Source organism: Antechinus flavipes, chromosome 4, assembly GCF_016432865.1.
Source record: "Antechinus flavipes isolate AdamAnt ecotype Samford, QLD, Australia chromosome 4, AdamAnt_v2, whole genome shotgun sequence".
Lineage (NCBI taxonomy): Eukaryota > Metazoa > Chordata > Mammalia > Dasyuromorphia > Dasyuridae > Antechinus > Antechinus flavipes.
The window spans coordinates 2,245,712-2,259,366 of NC_067401.1; the positions used below are offsets into that span (position 1 = coordinate 2,245,712).

A 13,655-nucleotide genomic window follows, 5' to 3' on the forward strand; every position below is an offset into this window, starting at 1 on the left:
GGGGAGGGGGAGCCTCACCTGGACAGCTCCCAGAGGCCTCTATGGTCAGGGGGTCCCCAGCACCGGCGCCCACCCTGGTCCCGGGATGCAGGCGCCCCCTGCCCTGCCCTAAGGGCCGGAGGCTGCAGGGACCCCCTGCTCACCCGCGGCACACTCTGTCCTGCAGACGTCCACACGGAAGCCGTCCAGGCCGCATTAGCCAAGTACAAGGAGCGGAAGATGCCCATGCCCTCCAAGAGGCGCTCCGTGCTGGTGCACTCCTCCGTCGAGACCTACACGCCTCCAGGTACTCCCGGCCTCTCTGTGATCGCTCTTGTGGGCGCGGGGGGGGGGGGGGGCGAGAGTGGGCACACCTGTGGGCACATGTCACATATTAACAAGTGTGTGTGCACGTGTAAGCGTAGTGTGTCTTCTGGGGGACATACGTTCTCGAGCACGGCGTCCGTGGGCGTGAGTGTGCACGTGTGCAAGGCTGCGTCCTCACGTACCGCTGCGTGTGTGTGTGCGTGTGCCCGCGAGCCTCACGCGCCCCTTTTGGAGGGCAGCCGTGGCGTGGTGGGCGGGCCCTGGAGCCCGGGCTGGACCCCTCTGGTCCTCCTCCTCTGCCTGGTGCTCGGGAACGGGAGGGGGGGCCCTTGCTGGCCCCCCGGCTCTTGGAGTGAGGAGAAGATTTGGGATCGGAGTTCGCCTTGGAAGGAGAAATCTTCAGGATTTACTTTTAAGCTGGTGTTCCGGGGAACACGGGGCGTGTGAGGAGGCTGGCAGGGGTCGGGACACAGCCAGTGGCTCGGAGCGGGGAGACTCCGGCGGCCACCCGGCGTGCCCGCTCTGCCCGGCTCTACCGTGGGCAGCAAAGGGGCTCTGGGTCCGCGGGTCACTCGTCAGGTTTGCCCGGCTCCTCGTCTGGCCCATGTGTGAGGGACCTCCCGGGCGCTACTGGGGAGAGTCGCCCGCCGGTGCCCTTGTAAGTCGGGCACTTTGCAGGGTCCTCGGCCCCTCTGCTTCCTGTGCGGATGGAGCTCCGGGCCTCCACTCTGGTCTGGACGCTCTTGAGCGGTTTTCGGCCGAGGGCCTGCAGCCAGCTTCTGGCTCGCGCTATTTTCATTAGCGATCTCCCTGGGATGGACCGCACCGTTCCCACCGCTATAAGTACCGGAGCCGCCTCAGATGGCACGGGACGCCCCCTGCCCAAGTGCCAGGCCCGGAGCCTCTCCCAAGCTGCTTCCGGAGTCACGGACAGGGCAGGGCCCTCGTGGGGCTCGCCGGCGGCCTCGGGGTCTCACAGACTCGGCGTCTTCACGGTTGAACTCCCAAGTCAAAAAAGGGAAGCGGGTTGTTCCGCAGCGCCCTCCGCGGGGAGAAGGCGGGACGTCCCCTGCGCCATCGTGACGGCGCGGCCGCTCCAAGCTAGTTTCGCTGCCGGCTGCATCGCCCTCAGAGGGGCTGCCCGGCCATGGCGGCCCCCGGGGGTCCCGGCGTCTCGGCTCGCCCCGTGACCCGCCTGTCCCGGTTATCTCCATCACAGACACCTCCTCGGCCTCAGAAGATGAGGGCTCGCTCCGGCGGCAAGGGCGACTCGCTTCCGCTCCGTTCCAGAGCCATTCCAACGTAGAGCCCTGGCTCCATCGGGTCATTCAGGGCTCCTCCACCTCATCCTCCGCATCCTCCACTTCATCCCACCCGGGAGGGAAACCTGCTGCCGCTTCCAATACGGCTCCCGCCGCCGCCGCCGCCACAGTGCTTGCAGATCTCATGGCTCACGCTCAGCTAGGTCAGTACAATAACCGCCTCTGGACACCCATCGCAGCGGGATCCCCGGAGAGCTAGCGCCCCCCCCAGGCGGGCAGCGCCCATCGTGTCAGGCCCCCCCCAGGCGGGCAGCGCCCATCGTGTCAGGCCCCCCCAGGCGGGCAGCGCCCATCGTGTCAGGCCCCCCCAGGCGGGCAGCGCCCATCGTGTCAGGCCCCCCCCAGGCGGGCAGAGCCCATCGTGTCAGGGCCCCCCAAAGGCAGGCAGCGCCCATCGTGTCAGGGCCCCCCCAGGCGGGCAGCGCCCATCGTGTCAGGCCCCCCCAGGCGGGCAGCGCCCATCGTGTCAGGCCCCCCCAGGCGGGCAGCGCCCATCGTGTCAGGCCCCCCCAGGCGGGCAGCGCCCATCGTGTCAGGCCCCCCCAGGCGGGCAGCGCCCATCGTGTCAGGCCCCCCCCAGGCGGGCAGCGCCCATCGTGTCAGGCCCCCCCCAGGCGGGCAGAGCCCATCGTGTCAGGGCCCCCCCAAGGCAGAGTACATTGTTTCAGGGCCCCCCCAAAAGCAGAGCCCATCATTTCAGGCCCCCCCAAAGGCAGAGGACATTGTTTCATGTTTCAGGGCCCCCCCAAGGCAGCACTCATTGTATCAGGGCCCCCCAAAGGCAGGCAGCGCCCATCATTTCAGGCCCCCCCAAAGGCAGAGTCCATCTTTCAGGGCTCCCCATAGGCAGAGTACATTGTTTCCGGGCTCCCCCAGGCGGGCAGAGCCCACTATTTCAGGCCTCCCCAGAGCCCATCATTTCAGGGGTCCCCATCGCCCGAAGCCGTCCTTGGCAAGTGCAGAGGCGCTGTCCCCGGTGCTGCCCTGGCAGCCAGGAGCCGGGCATTTGGCAGCAGAAGTCTGCCGCTGGCTCTTCCCTGGCACGTTGCTGAGACCTTGGCCTTCGGGACCGGGTCCCAGCTCAGTGGGACATTACGGTGCCACGTAGGAGAGGCGGGCGCCCCCTCTGGGGCCCCGTGAATGCCCCCCTTGTAGCTCGATGGCAGTGCCAGGGCCCAGTTGCCACCGGCCAGGGTCAGGGCCTTCCGCCAGGGCAGCCTGTCCTTGTCTCAGGGGATGAGGTTAGAGAAGCCCCAAAGGGCGGCTGCTGAGGAGCGCCCCGCCCGTGCCCCTTTCCCGGTGCCCGCCCGCGGGGGGCGCCGCTGCGGCCGGTGTCTGGGTGTCCCCAGGCGGTCATTGCATCCCTTGTGCTGTTTCATGTCCATTGTCATCCTGCTCATGGCGCTCCTGCTTCCCGCCCCCTCCCCCCGCACGCTCCGCGCCTCTGACGTCTCGGGGGTTGGGTGGGACCGCGTCCGGCCGCCCGCGCGCCCCGGGTCGTTCCGCCGGTGCCCGGGCGCCAACTGTGTCTGACGTTGCTCCCACTGGCGCTTGGCTCCGGGCAGACCCGGGGGGGCCACAGAACTGCGGGAATCACTGGGGCTTTTCCTTGGAAGCTCAGACTTCGCACAGTCTCGGGGCCTTCTCTCTGGGGCCGAGGAGAGACAGGGGCTGTTTGCCGGGAGAGGCGCGAGCCTGGGAGACCCCCTGCCGGGGCCCAGGGGCCCACTTCCGGGTCTTTGCTTACTGGGAAACCGGAGCGGGCTCGGTGACTGCGGAGCGGGGGCTGCTCCCCGTTTGGCGGGGGCCGCGCTCTCCGTCCGCGGCTTTCCTGGCCCGGACTTCACGGGACGCGCTCCGCTCCGGAGGGAGCCCTTCTGCTGCCAGGACCCCCCCCTCCCGTCGGGTGCCCGTCCTTCGCTTCCCCCTCGGAAGCAGCTCAGCCGGCGCCGGGGAATGTTGCCGCAGGGCCGGGCGGCTCCTTCTCGCCTTGTCCGGGGCCTCTGTCCCTCCTTCAAAGCGCTTGGGGCCGGGGGCGCCGCCCGGGGCTGGGCTTGTCTTGTGCTTCCGGAGTGGCCCCGAGTCGGGGGTGCGGACACGGGGCCCAGGCGCCCCCCCCTCCTGGCACCGCTCGGAACTGCCGGGTTCCCCAGGGGCCTGAGCCCCTCTGGCTCGCACTGAGGCATGCTGGGACGTGGCGGTGGAAGCTTCTAGGCCGGCCCCTGGCCCCGGGGGGCTCCCAGGTGGCTTCTCCCTCCTGGGCCAGGGGCCCCTCGGCGGCGTCAGGCGCAGGGAAGTCTTTCTGAGCTCCCTCGTCCGACTGGCCCGGCCGCGATGGCCGTGGGGCTCAGCCTGGGGGCCGCGCCTGCTTCCCAGCAGCCTCTCCTGCTGACCCGTAGTGATCGTGGCCCTCCGGTCCCATGGACCTTCCGATGCGAAATGCCCGTCCTCGGCCTTCGGTCCGTGGCAGTTATTGGGCCCTCCTGGTTCAGAGGCCTCTCCCGGTGGGCTCCAGGAGGGAGGCACGTCCAGGCCATTGGAGAAGGGGGCAGCCCGGGAAGGCTTCCTGGGGGCGGCGGGCACTTCCTGGCACGGAGGGCTCGCCGGGGGCCCGACCAGCACCGGGGCGGGGAGGCTCCGGAGGCAGCACGAGCTGGCCCGAGGAAGTGGCGACTGGGTGGGCCTCGGGTTCTCCCGCTCTCGTGTCTGACCCGGGTAGACATCGGACCTTCCCGGCGCCTTCTCGGCCCTGGGGCAGCCTCCCCGAGGCCGCTGGGATCCGGGTGGAGATAGTGGGGGCGGGGCGGGGGCAGGAGGCGAGAGACGGAGGGTCCCAGAGCGGGCCTGGTCCCCCCAACCAGGAGCCCAAGGCCTCCCCAGGCCCTGAGCCCGACGGCCGCTGGTCCGAGGCCGCCTCTGGGGAGGAAGGGCCGGGGCTCCTGGGGAGAAGGTGCTTCCCCCGCTCGGCCGCAGGGCCTGGCTTTTGTCCCGTCTCCCCGGGGGCCGCCCCAGAACCTGCCCTGCAGGGCGCGGGGGAGGAAGCCCTCCCGGGGCCTGTTGCCTCTCGCTCCCGTTTCTTCCTGCTTTGTGGCTGCGGCCCCGCGCCCTTCGGTCTCCGCAGTGACTTGGAGCGGGCTCCGGGGGCTCGGGGGCAGAGGTCGGGTCCCCAGCCCGGGGCTGCAGGGGGAGGCAGAGCTTGGGGTCCGGGGCCCGTCCTTGTGGCTCGGCTGCTCAGCTAAGTGTCCCGGGTCAGCCGCTCCCTTCGGGTTCTGCTCCAGCCCAGACGCCGTGGAGACAGTGGAACCTCCGGGCCGAGGCAGGGGGACCCGGACCCCCCGAGCCCCCGACTCTTCGAGGCGCGCCGGCCTCTGCTGTGGTCCGTGGCCCCCTCGTCCCGGCTCCCGGTGCTCGGTGGGGACCCGCGGCGGCTTCTCGCCTGCCGGACTCCAGGCCAGGTGCCCCCCCCCCCCAAGGGCAAGCTCTCAGCGCCCCCTCGCGGCGCGGTCCCGGGCAGCCGTCTCTGCTCCCGCGACCCCCCACCCAGAGAAGCCTGTGGGCTCCGTCTTAGAGACCCCAAGCGGCGCCAGGACAGGGGCTGAATTCCCGCCTTTCTTGTCCCCCACAGAGAACCATCCCGCCCCGCCCGACGTGACCACCGGCCTTGTAGGGCAGCACCCCCACGAGCGCCCCCAGGTGGCCTCCGTCAGAGGGATCCCCCGAGGCTACAGCAGCAGCATTTTGGAAACAGCTGATGGCAAGTGGGGGGGGTCAGTGGGGGATCGGGGCGGAGCCTCGGGGGGGCTTTGGGGGCCGGGGGCAGGTGCTCACCCTTGGGGCCGTGCCCTGGGTGGGCCACCCTGCCCGGTGCCGAGGGCTCACAGACGGGCTCCTCGTGGGGTGGGGATTCCCCACAGCTGGTGGCAGCGGGCAGAGCCTCCGAGTGGCCCCGGGCCGTGCAAGCCCGTGACCAGCCTGTGCGAGGCGCACTTCCACGGGCGCGGGCGGGAGACCGCGAGCCCCACGGGCAAAGTGCGCCTCAGCAGCTCGCTGCCCGCGGGGGGCACAGGTGGGGGGGGCGACGCCCCCGTGGAGAGCCTCTCTGGAGCCCCGCCCCTCTCCGCGCCCCCTTGCCCACAGGTGTGCCCGTCAGCAGCCGGGTGTCCTCCAAGATCCAGCAGCTCCTGAACACCCTGAAGAGGCCCAAGCGGCCTCCCCTGAAGGAGTTCTTTGTGGACGACTTTGAGGAGCTCTTGGAAGGTGAGAGCCGGGGGAGGGGCTGGGCGGGAGCGGCCCTCGCAGCCAGGGGTGGGGCCCGCGGGCCGGGCCCCCTGTTCTCCTCTGTGCTTGTGGGGACCCTTGTCCTGGCCCCGGCCCCCCGGCCCCCCCCCAGGCCGAGGTTTGCCCCTGGGCGGCTCCTCCCCTTTGTGGGCCCGGCATTCGGCGCCCTTGGGGGCTCACTTGGAGCAGGCTGTTCCGGAGGGGGCGGGCGCCGAGAGAGGGTCCCCACCGGCCGGGGCGCTCGGGTCCTCCAGCGAGACTCTCTGAGGGCCGTCGTGGGGGCGGCGGCGAGGGAGGGAGCCGCTGAAGGGCGCCCCGTCTCCGCAGTGCACCAGCCCGACCCCAACCAGCCGAAGCCCGAGGGCGGTCCCGCGGCCGTGCTCCAGGGGGAGCCTCTCGCCGTGCTCTCCAACTGGCCTCCCTCCCTCCTCGCGGCCCTGCAGCGCTGGGGCACCACGCAGCCCAAGGCCCCTTGTCTCACGGCCCTGGACACGACCGGGAAAGCCGTCTACACCCTGACCTACGGTGAGTCCGCGGCGCAGGTGCGGCCCCTCCCTCCGCTTGGAGAAGGGTGGGTCTGGGGGAGCCAGAGGGGGCCGAGGGGAGGGGGGCAATCCTCTCCTGCCTGGGGTGCAAAGGCAAAGGGGGAGCTGCAGCCTCCTGGGGAGCATCGTTCTCAGGAGTCAAATCCTGTTCCTTTCTGAGGCGAAACGGCCGCGGCCTCGTGCCCTTCTTCCTAAGCCCTTTCTTTGGGCGGCTTCCAGCGGGAAGGCCCGGGGTGAGCGGCCGGGAAGAGGCGCCTCTGCCCCCCCAGGTCCCACGGGCCCCTCCTGCTCTTGGCTCCCCCTTTGGCCCAGCACAGCGGCTCTCACCCTTGACCTTGGTCACGTGTGCTTTGTTTTCTTTGTGACTTTAGGCAAACTTTGGAGCCGAAGCGTGAAGTTGGCGTACACCCTCCTCAACAAGCTCAGCAGCAAGAACGAGCCGCTGCTGAAACCTGGAGACCGGGTGCGGCCCCGGGGAGTCCGTGGGCCAGGGTGTGGCGCTGTCCCAGAGAGAGACGGGGCGGGGGGGGGGGGGGGGACAGAGACGGAGAGAGAGAGAGACGGAGAGAGAGAGACAGAGAGACAGAGACGGAGAGAGACAGAGATGGAGAGAGACAGAGAGAGAGAGAGAGAGTCAGAGACAGAGAGAAAGAGAAAGACAGAGACACAGAGAGAGAGAGAGACAGAGAGACAGAGACGGAGAGAGACAGAGAGTCAGAGAGAGAGAGTCAGAGAGTCAGAGAGAGAGAGACAGAGAGAGAGACAGAGAGACAGAGAGAGATGGAGAGAGAGAGACAGAGAGAGAGACAGAGAGACAGAGAGACAGAGAGAGATGGAGAGAGACAGAGAGAGAGAGAGACGGAGAGTCAGAGAGAGAGAGAGAGAGAGAGAGACAGAGAGAGAGAGACAGAGAGAGTCAGAGAGACAGAGAGAGAGAGACAGAGAGAGAGAGAGAGAGAGATGGAGAGAGACAGAGAGAGAGAGAGAGAGAGAGACAGAGAGACAGAGAGAGAGACAGAGAGACAGAGAGACAGAGAGACAGAGAGACAGAGAGAGACAGAGAGAGAGAGACAGGGAGAGAGAGAGAGAGAGACAGAGAGAGAGATGGAGAGAGACAGAGAGAGAGAGAGAGAGAGAGAGAGACAGAGAGAGACAGAGAGAGAGAGACAGAGAGAGAGAGAGAGACAGAGAGACAGAGACAGAGAGACAGAGAGACAGAGAGACAGAGAGAGAGAGAGAGACAGAGATGGAGAGAGACAGAGAGAGACGGAGAGAGACAGACAGAGAGAGAGAGACAGAGAGAGAGAGAGAGAGACAGAGAGAGAGACAGAGAGAGAGAGAGAGAGACAGGGGGGGGGGAAGAGTGGGGAGAGCCATTGGGGAGTCACTATTGCTGAGAGGGTCAGTGTCACTGTCCGGGGAGGGAGAGTCCGAAGGCCATGACTGAGGCAGACGACCTTTCACCCCAAGGCCAGCTGTGGGAAACCTGGGAAGGCCTGGAGGGCGCCGCGATGGCTGCCGCCCCTCCCTTCTCTCCCTGGTGTGCAGAGGCCCTTAGTGTGTCCCGAGGGGCCGGTGGCTGGTACTCGCGGGGGCAGGGCACTCGCGGGGGGGACGGGGCAGTGCTGCTGGCGGGGGGTGATCACGGCAGATTAGACCCTTTCCCAGCCCCGGCAGAAGGAAGGCCAGGTTGCCCCACAAGGAGGCGCCCTCCAGGGGGCTGCTGTCCATCGGGGCCCCGAGGCTGGCTCCCGCCTGCGAGTCTGTCATCTGCCCTTAGCTGAGCCGGCCGTGCTCTGCAGGGCTCCCCCTGCCCCTCCCCCGGCTGAGCCAGGGACTGCCGCGACCCCCCGCAGATCGAGCTGGGATGTCCTCGTGGTCAGCAGCTCTCTGCAGTCCGGTTTTGTCCGGTTTTGTCCGGTTTTGTCCGGTTTTGTCCGGTTTTGTTCTCCTTTGAAAACCGGACGCCCTTCTCATCCCCTCCCCCCCACTCTGTTCCAGGTGGCTCTCGTCTTCCCGAACAGCGACCCCGTGATGTTCATGGTGGCGTTCTACGGGTGCCTCCTGGCAGAACTTATCCCTGTGCCGATAGAAGTGCCATTAACGAGGAAGGTAAGCCGCGGCCCCCGAACCCCTCCTTGGGGCGCCTCGCTCCGGCCGGCCGGCCCTCCCCGCCTCGGGGGGGCCACGAGAGCTTGGTCCTGCTCCTCCCTCCCTCTCCTGCGCCCGCGCGCCCCCCCGTCCCCCTGGGCTGGGCGTCTCTGCTCCGGGGGCTCTGCCAGCGCGCTCGCCGAGGTGGACGTGCCCTCCAGTGGCACCTGCCCGGCTCCTCTTGTCTGGCCCTCCCCCCCCCCCCCCGGGCTCCTGCTCTCTGTCAGAGCCCCGCCCCCGCCTCCCAGAGTGGCCGGCAGCCTTCCTGGAGGGGGGAAGGGCCTGGCCGGGGGGGGGGGTGGTGTCGCATCCTTGGCCCAGGAGTCCCCTGTGGGGCCGGACTCTCCTGTGGCTCGGGATCGGGAGAACCGGCAGTGGGGGGTGGCGCCCAAGGGTTCAACTGCCCACTCCCTTCCTCCTCTGGGGCGCGTTTTCCCACCCTACAGTGTCCAGATGCCGGCTGGCTCCCAGTTTTTCCCTTCGGATCCTTTTTTTCTGTTTTTCTGAGGGACCCTGGGTTGTCCCCCCTTGTCTGGAGGGGTCTCTGAGCTCCTCTCCATCTTGTAAGGAAGCTAAGAGGGCCCTGACGGTCTGGGGACGGTCACCCCGACGTCATCCACCTAGTCGGCCGTCTGCAAGCTGACCGAAGCCTTGTGTTTTAGGACGCCGGGAGCCAGCAGATCGGCTTTCTCTTGGGCAGCTGCGGCGTGACGCTGGCCCTGACCACGGACGCCTGTCAGAAGGGGCTGCCCAAGGCACCCACCGGAGAGGTGGCCACGTTCAAAGGTAGGCGCTCGCTGCTCGGGGAGCCCCCCCCGGGGCGGGGTCCTCAGGGGGCCGCCCACAAGCGTCTCTTCCCCATCACCCCCTTTGCTTTCTCGAAGGCTGGCCTCGCCTCGTCTGGTTCGTGATCGACGGGAAGCATTTGGCCAAACCGCCCAAGGACTGGCACCCCCCGGTGCGGGAGGCGGGCGCCGAGACCGCGTACATCGAGGTGAGAGCGTGTGACTCGTGAGCCAGCGAGGCGGGGGAGGGGGGCCTGGCGGCCCATGGGCGTCTCCCTTTCCTAGACGCCCAGACCGGCGGGCGCCCGTGCGGTCCGGCCTCCGGGGGACGTCGCTCTGCCCGGTTCCAGGGCCCCGGCCCGGCTCACGGCGCGCTTCCCACCTTCCTTCCAGTACAAGACGAGCAAGGAAGGCAGCGCGGTGGGAATCACCGTGTCGCACGCCTCCGCGCTGGCCCAGTGCCACGCCTTAAGCCAAGCCTGCGGCTACTCCGAGGGTAAGTCCGCTGCTGGGGGGCGTCCTTGTTGGCGGCAGGGGCTGGGCCCAGTGCCCGGGAGCCAGAATCGCCCCCACGGCCGCCTCTGAAACGAGGCAGAGCGAGTGCGTCTCCTCCCCGGCCTCCGCACCCAGCGCCCTTGCGGGCCCGGCCCCACGCTGCAGGGCAGGGAGCGAATGCCCAGAGCCCGGCCTTGCCTCCCACGAGGGCGGGCTTGGGAGAGCGCCCCCCGCTGGCTCCCTTGGGGCCTCTCGGGCCCTTAGAGCGGGGGCTCGTTCCTGGTTGTTCGGGCCATTGCTCCGGCCTCGTTCTCCCCGCGGGCGCCGTGGTTGGGCTGTGTCGGTTTCCCCCATGTAACCGCATCTCCCGTGTCTTCATCCGGTTCCTGGGTCAGATTGGAACAGGACGAGTCAGCTCACGTTTATTCAGCTCCCTCTCTGTCCCAGCCCTGGAGCTGGGGCCGCGGGCATCTCCTGCTCTCCCAAGGAGGGGGGCACAGCCGGGGACGGGCAGTCACCGATCTGGGGCACGGGCGGCGAAGGGAACCGGCAGAGGGGAAGGTGGGAAGCCGGCAGCGGGCGTCCCGGGGCCGGGGGAAAGGCGCGGGATTGGGCCAGGGTCTGTGGCCGCCCGAGACCCCCGGCTCCGCGCCCCTGCGCGTGACTCGGTGGTGCCCGGACCGGGGACCCGTGGGAATGGTGGGGCGGGCAGCAGCTCCCAGAGCCCCCGGCTGCCCCTGGTGGGAGGGGGCTCGCGGCCGGCTCTCAGGTGGGAGCTTCTCGGCCTTCATTAAAACCCCCCGAGCGTAAGGAGGAAGCCTTCGGTGAGTGGGCCAAGAAGCTCGCCTTAAAGCCGCCCGGGGAGGCGCTCGCACAGGGCCTGCTTGGCCGATGGACCGGGAGCCCAGCGTTGCTCAGGCACCTGCTGGAGACGAAGAGGAGAAGCAGTGGGGGCTCTGAAGGAGAGAGCAGGGAGCAAGGAGGGCGGCAAGGCGAAGGCCCGTGCCCCCTCCTCCCACGGCCTTGGGCTCGAGCTGGCCCTTGAACTGCCGAGCTCCGCGGCTGCTGAGGAGCACATGGGGCCGCCGGTTCAACTCTGCCTGCCTCAGTTTCCTTAACTGTAACATGGGATAACAACAGCCTCAGCCACCCAAGAGGATCCGTGAGAAAATGATTGTGAAGAGGTTATTTAGCTCAGGACAAGAAAGGCCCAGGATCCCAGTCTGCCTCGGGCGGCAGCTGCTCTGGGGCCGGCGGCGGGGTCCCGGCTCTGGGGACGGTCTCGGCCGGCTTCATGCCCGCTGGTCCTTGGCTTCTGTCTCCCCGGGCCCCGCACAGCCCAGAGCTGCAGCCTAGGGCTGTTGGAGCTGCTCCCCGGGGAGCCTGTGTGGGCAGCGAGAGGCGCCAGGCGGGGGGCGAGGGTGGCGGGGGCTCCCGGCCGGCCTGGGGGGGCTGCTGACTCAGCCGGACACCCCGGGTCTGGGCTCGCCCTGAGTTGGCGGAGCACGCCCTCTGGGCTGACCGCGTTTGCCCGTGCCCGGCTCTGCGCGGCGCCTCTCCCGGGAGGGCGCGGGGCTCGCTGGCGCCTGGGGCCGCACGGTTTCAACGCTCTCTGTTCGCTTACAGCCGAGACGCTGACCAACGTGCTGGACTTCAAAAGGGACGCCGGCCTGTGGCACGGAGTGCTGACGGTGAGTGGGGCCCGGGGGGCGGCCCCTGCGGGGGCGGCTCTGACTGGCGTGCTCGCCGTCCCGTCAGGAAAGGGCGCTTCCACTTTGCGCGGCGCTCGTCAGGGGGCGGGTCCTGAGTAATTAACCTTGGGCGCTTTGGGTTTTTCCAGAGCGTCATGAACCGGATGCACGTGATCAGTATTCCCTATGCTCTCATGAAAGTGAACCCCCTGTCGTGGATCCAGAAGGTGTGCTCCTATAAAGGTAATTACCCCCTCCCCCCCACCCCTCCCCAGCTTTGTGCTTTCAGTGACCAAAACCGTGGCCAGCGGAGCGCCGCAGGAGGTTTCTCCCGGAGCCCGGGGGTCGCCCAGCGCCGGCCCGAGGAGACGCCCTGGGGAGCCCCAGCCCCCGCCCGGGAGCGCTCGGGGCTGAATCGGGCTCTGCCTCGGGCGTTTTAAGAACATTTCCTGGAGTTCTGCTTATAACAGGGAGTCCTCCACTGGCTCCACTTGCATGCGGGAGGCTGCTGAGACCTTGAACCTTGAGGCTGCCTAGGGGGGAGAGTGTGTGTGCACATGTGTATGTGTGCATGTGTGTGTGCGTGTGCGCACGCATGTATGTATGTGTGCACATGTATGTGTGTGCGTGCACACATGCTCCCCCCGCATCTGCTGACCCTCTGTCCCGCCCCGCGCAGCCCGGGTGGCGTTAGTCAAGTCCCGAGACATGCACTGGTCCCTCCTGGCCCAGCGAGATCAGAGGGACGTCAGCCTGAGCTCTCTGCGGATGCTGATCGTGGCCGACGGAGCGAATCCGTGTAAGTGAAAGCCGGGGGTGCGAGAAGAGAGCGGCCGCCGGCCCCCTCGCCGCCGTTTCTTCTGGGCTCCTCTCCTTGGCGGGGCGGGCTAAGGGGGAGGGGCCGTAGCCGCCTGTGACGGGGAGCGAGGCCCGTTGGTTGGCGGACGTCAGCGTGGCGGCTTCTGGCGCACCAGGAAGGCGGGGGAAGCTGCTGCCGCTCCACACTAAGTCTCAGAGAAGAGGCAGTTTTGTGTCTGGAGCGGCCAGTCAGTAACCCCTTTGAGGGGCCTACTGTGCGTCAGGCCCTGAGTGCTGAGAGAGAGAGGCAGAAGGGGCCGGCGCCCAGTGGGGAGACCGCGAGCCCACGTACGCCCGATGAACCTGGAGAAGGGGCGGAGTGAAAGGCAGCGAAGGGCCCTGGGAGGGAGGAAGTCAGCCCCAGGTGCGAGATGGGAGTTTGTCTGGCCATGAAGGGCTGGAGCCTGAATTTCAAAGGGAGGGTCGGAGGGAAAGGCTGACGGGCCTCGTTCACCCCTTGGAGTTGGGGGAGTGGGGGGAGCAGCCTCTCAGGGAGCGGGGGCAGGGAATGGGAATCTGGCCTTGGAAACTGACTTGGGAGCGATTGTGGGAAACAGGCTTGGAGGACTCAGGGCTCGCTGACGAGCCGGAGCTGACGTTCCGATGTGGGCGTCCCCCGCGTGTCGAGGCGCCCCCAGCGTTCAGTAGAGATTCTGGGGGGAGAGTGAGGATCGAGGGCCCCGGAGAGGGAGCGGCAGCCCCAGGACCCTTTGGCAAGTGGGGAGTGAGCCGCGGGTGGGGTCGGAGGTGCCGGCGGGTTGGCCGAAGTACCTGGACATCATTAGGTCGGATGGGAGAAGCCTTTAGGAAGGCCCCGGTTGTCTGGATGAGGGCGAAGGAGAAAAGGAGAGATTTAGGAACCCCAAATTTTAAAAGATGCGCGCTAAAAAGTGATTTTTACGTCTAATTGGGGAAAAAGAAAATGGCTTCTAACAAGTTCTACACCAGTGGCTCGGCTTTGATCCTTGCTGATGTTGGTAACCAGAAGTTCTGCAAAGTCCGCTTGTGTGACTGTAGCCAAAGAGCGAGTCGTGGCCAAGGAAGAGCCCTCCTTCCCCCCCCCCCCCCGGCTTTATGGGAGAGATCTAACAATGACAGAATGTGCTGGGGCCGGCCTTTCTAGGGGATATGGCCCCGGGGGGCGGCTGTCCTGGTCCCCGGGGGGCCAGCACTTCCCACATCCCCGGCCCGGGGCCCTGCACAGGGGTCTCCACGGAAGTGGCC

The 13,655-nt window shown here is 67.8% G+C and overlaps 1 protein-coding gene across 4 annotated transcripts in view; it reads left to right on the forward strand.

Annotated features, from left to right (window-relative positions):
* DIP2A (disco interacting protein 2 homolog A) overlaps positions 1-13,655 on the forward strand; it is a 58,218-nt gene that overhangs the window by 21,536 nt on the left and 23,027 nt on the right. For 3 of the 4 annotated variants that reach the window (XM_051998367.1, XM_051998369.1, XM_051998368.1), the window contains exons 4-16: positions 167-286; positions 1,526-1,771; positions 5,254-5,382; positions 5,766-5,885; positions 6,234-6,431; positions 6,823-6,914; positions 8,453-8,563; positions 9,265-9,388; positions 9,487-9,596; positions 9,781-9,883; positions 11,509-11,573; positions 11,723-11,816; positions 12,253-12,372. In XM_051998367.1, the coding sequence (XP_051854327.1) occupies positions 167-286; positions 1,526-1,771; positions 5,254-5,382; positions 5,766-5,885; positions 6,234-6,431; positions 6,823-6,914; positions 8,453-8,563; positions 9,265-9,388; positions 9,487-9,596; positions 9,781-9,883; positions 11,509-11,573; positions 11,723-11,816; positions 12,253-12,372 (1,632 nt within the window). The remainder of the gene's footprint in view (positions 1-166; positions 287-1,525; positions 1,772-5,253; positions 5,383-5,765; positions 5,886-6,233; positions 6,432-6,822; positions 6,915-8,452; positions 8,564-9,264; positions 9,389-9,486; positions 9,597-9,780; positions 9,884-11,508; positions 11,574-11,722; positions 11,817-12,252; positions 12,373-13,655) is intronic. The other variant, XM_051998370.1, reaches the window with a different exon arrangement.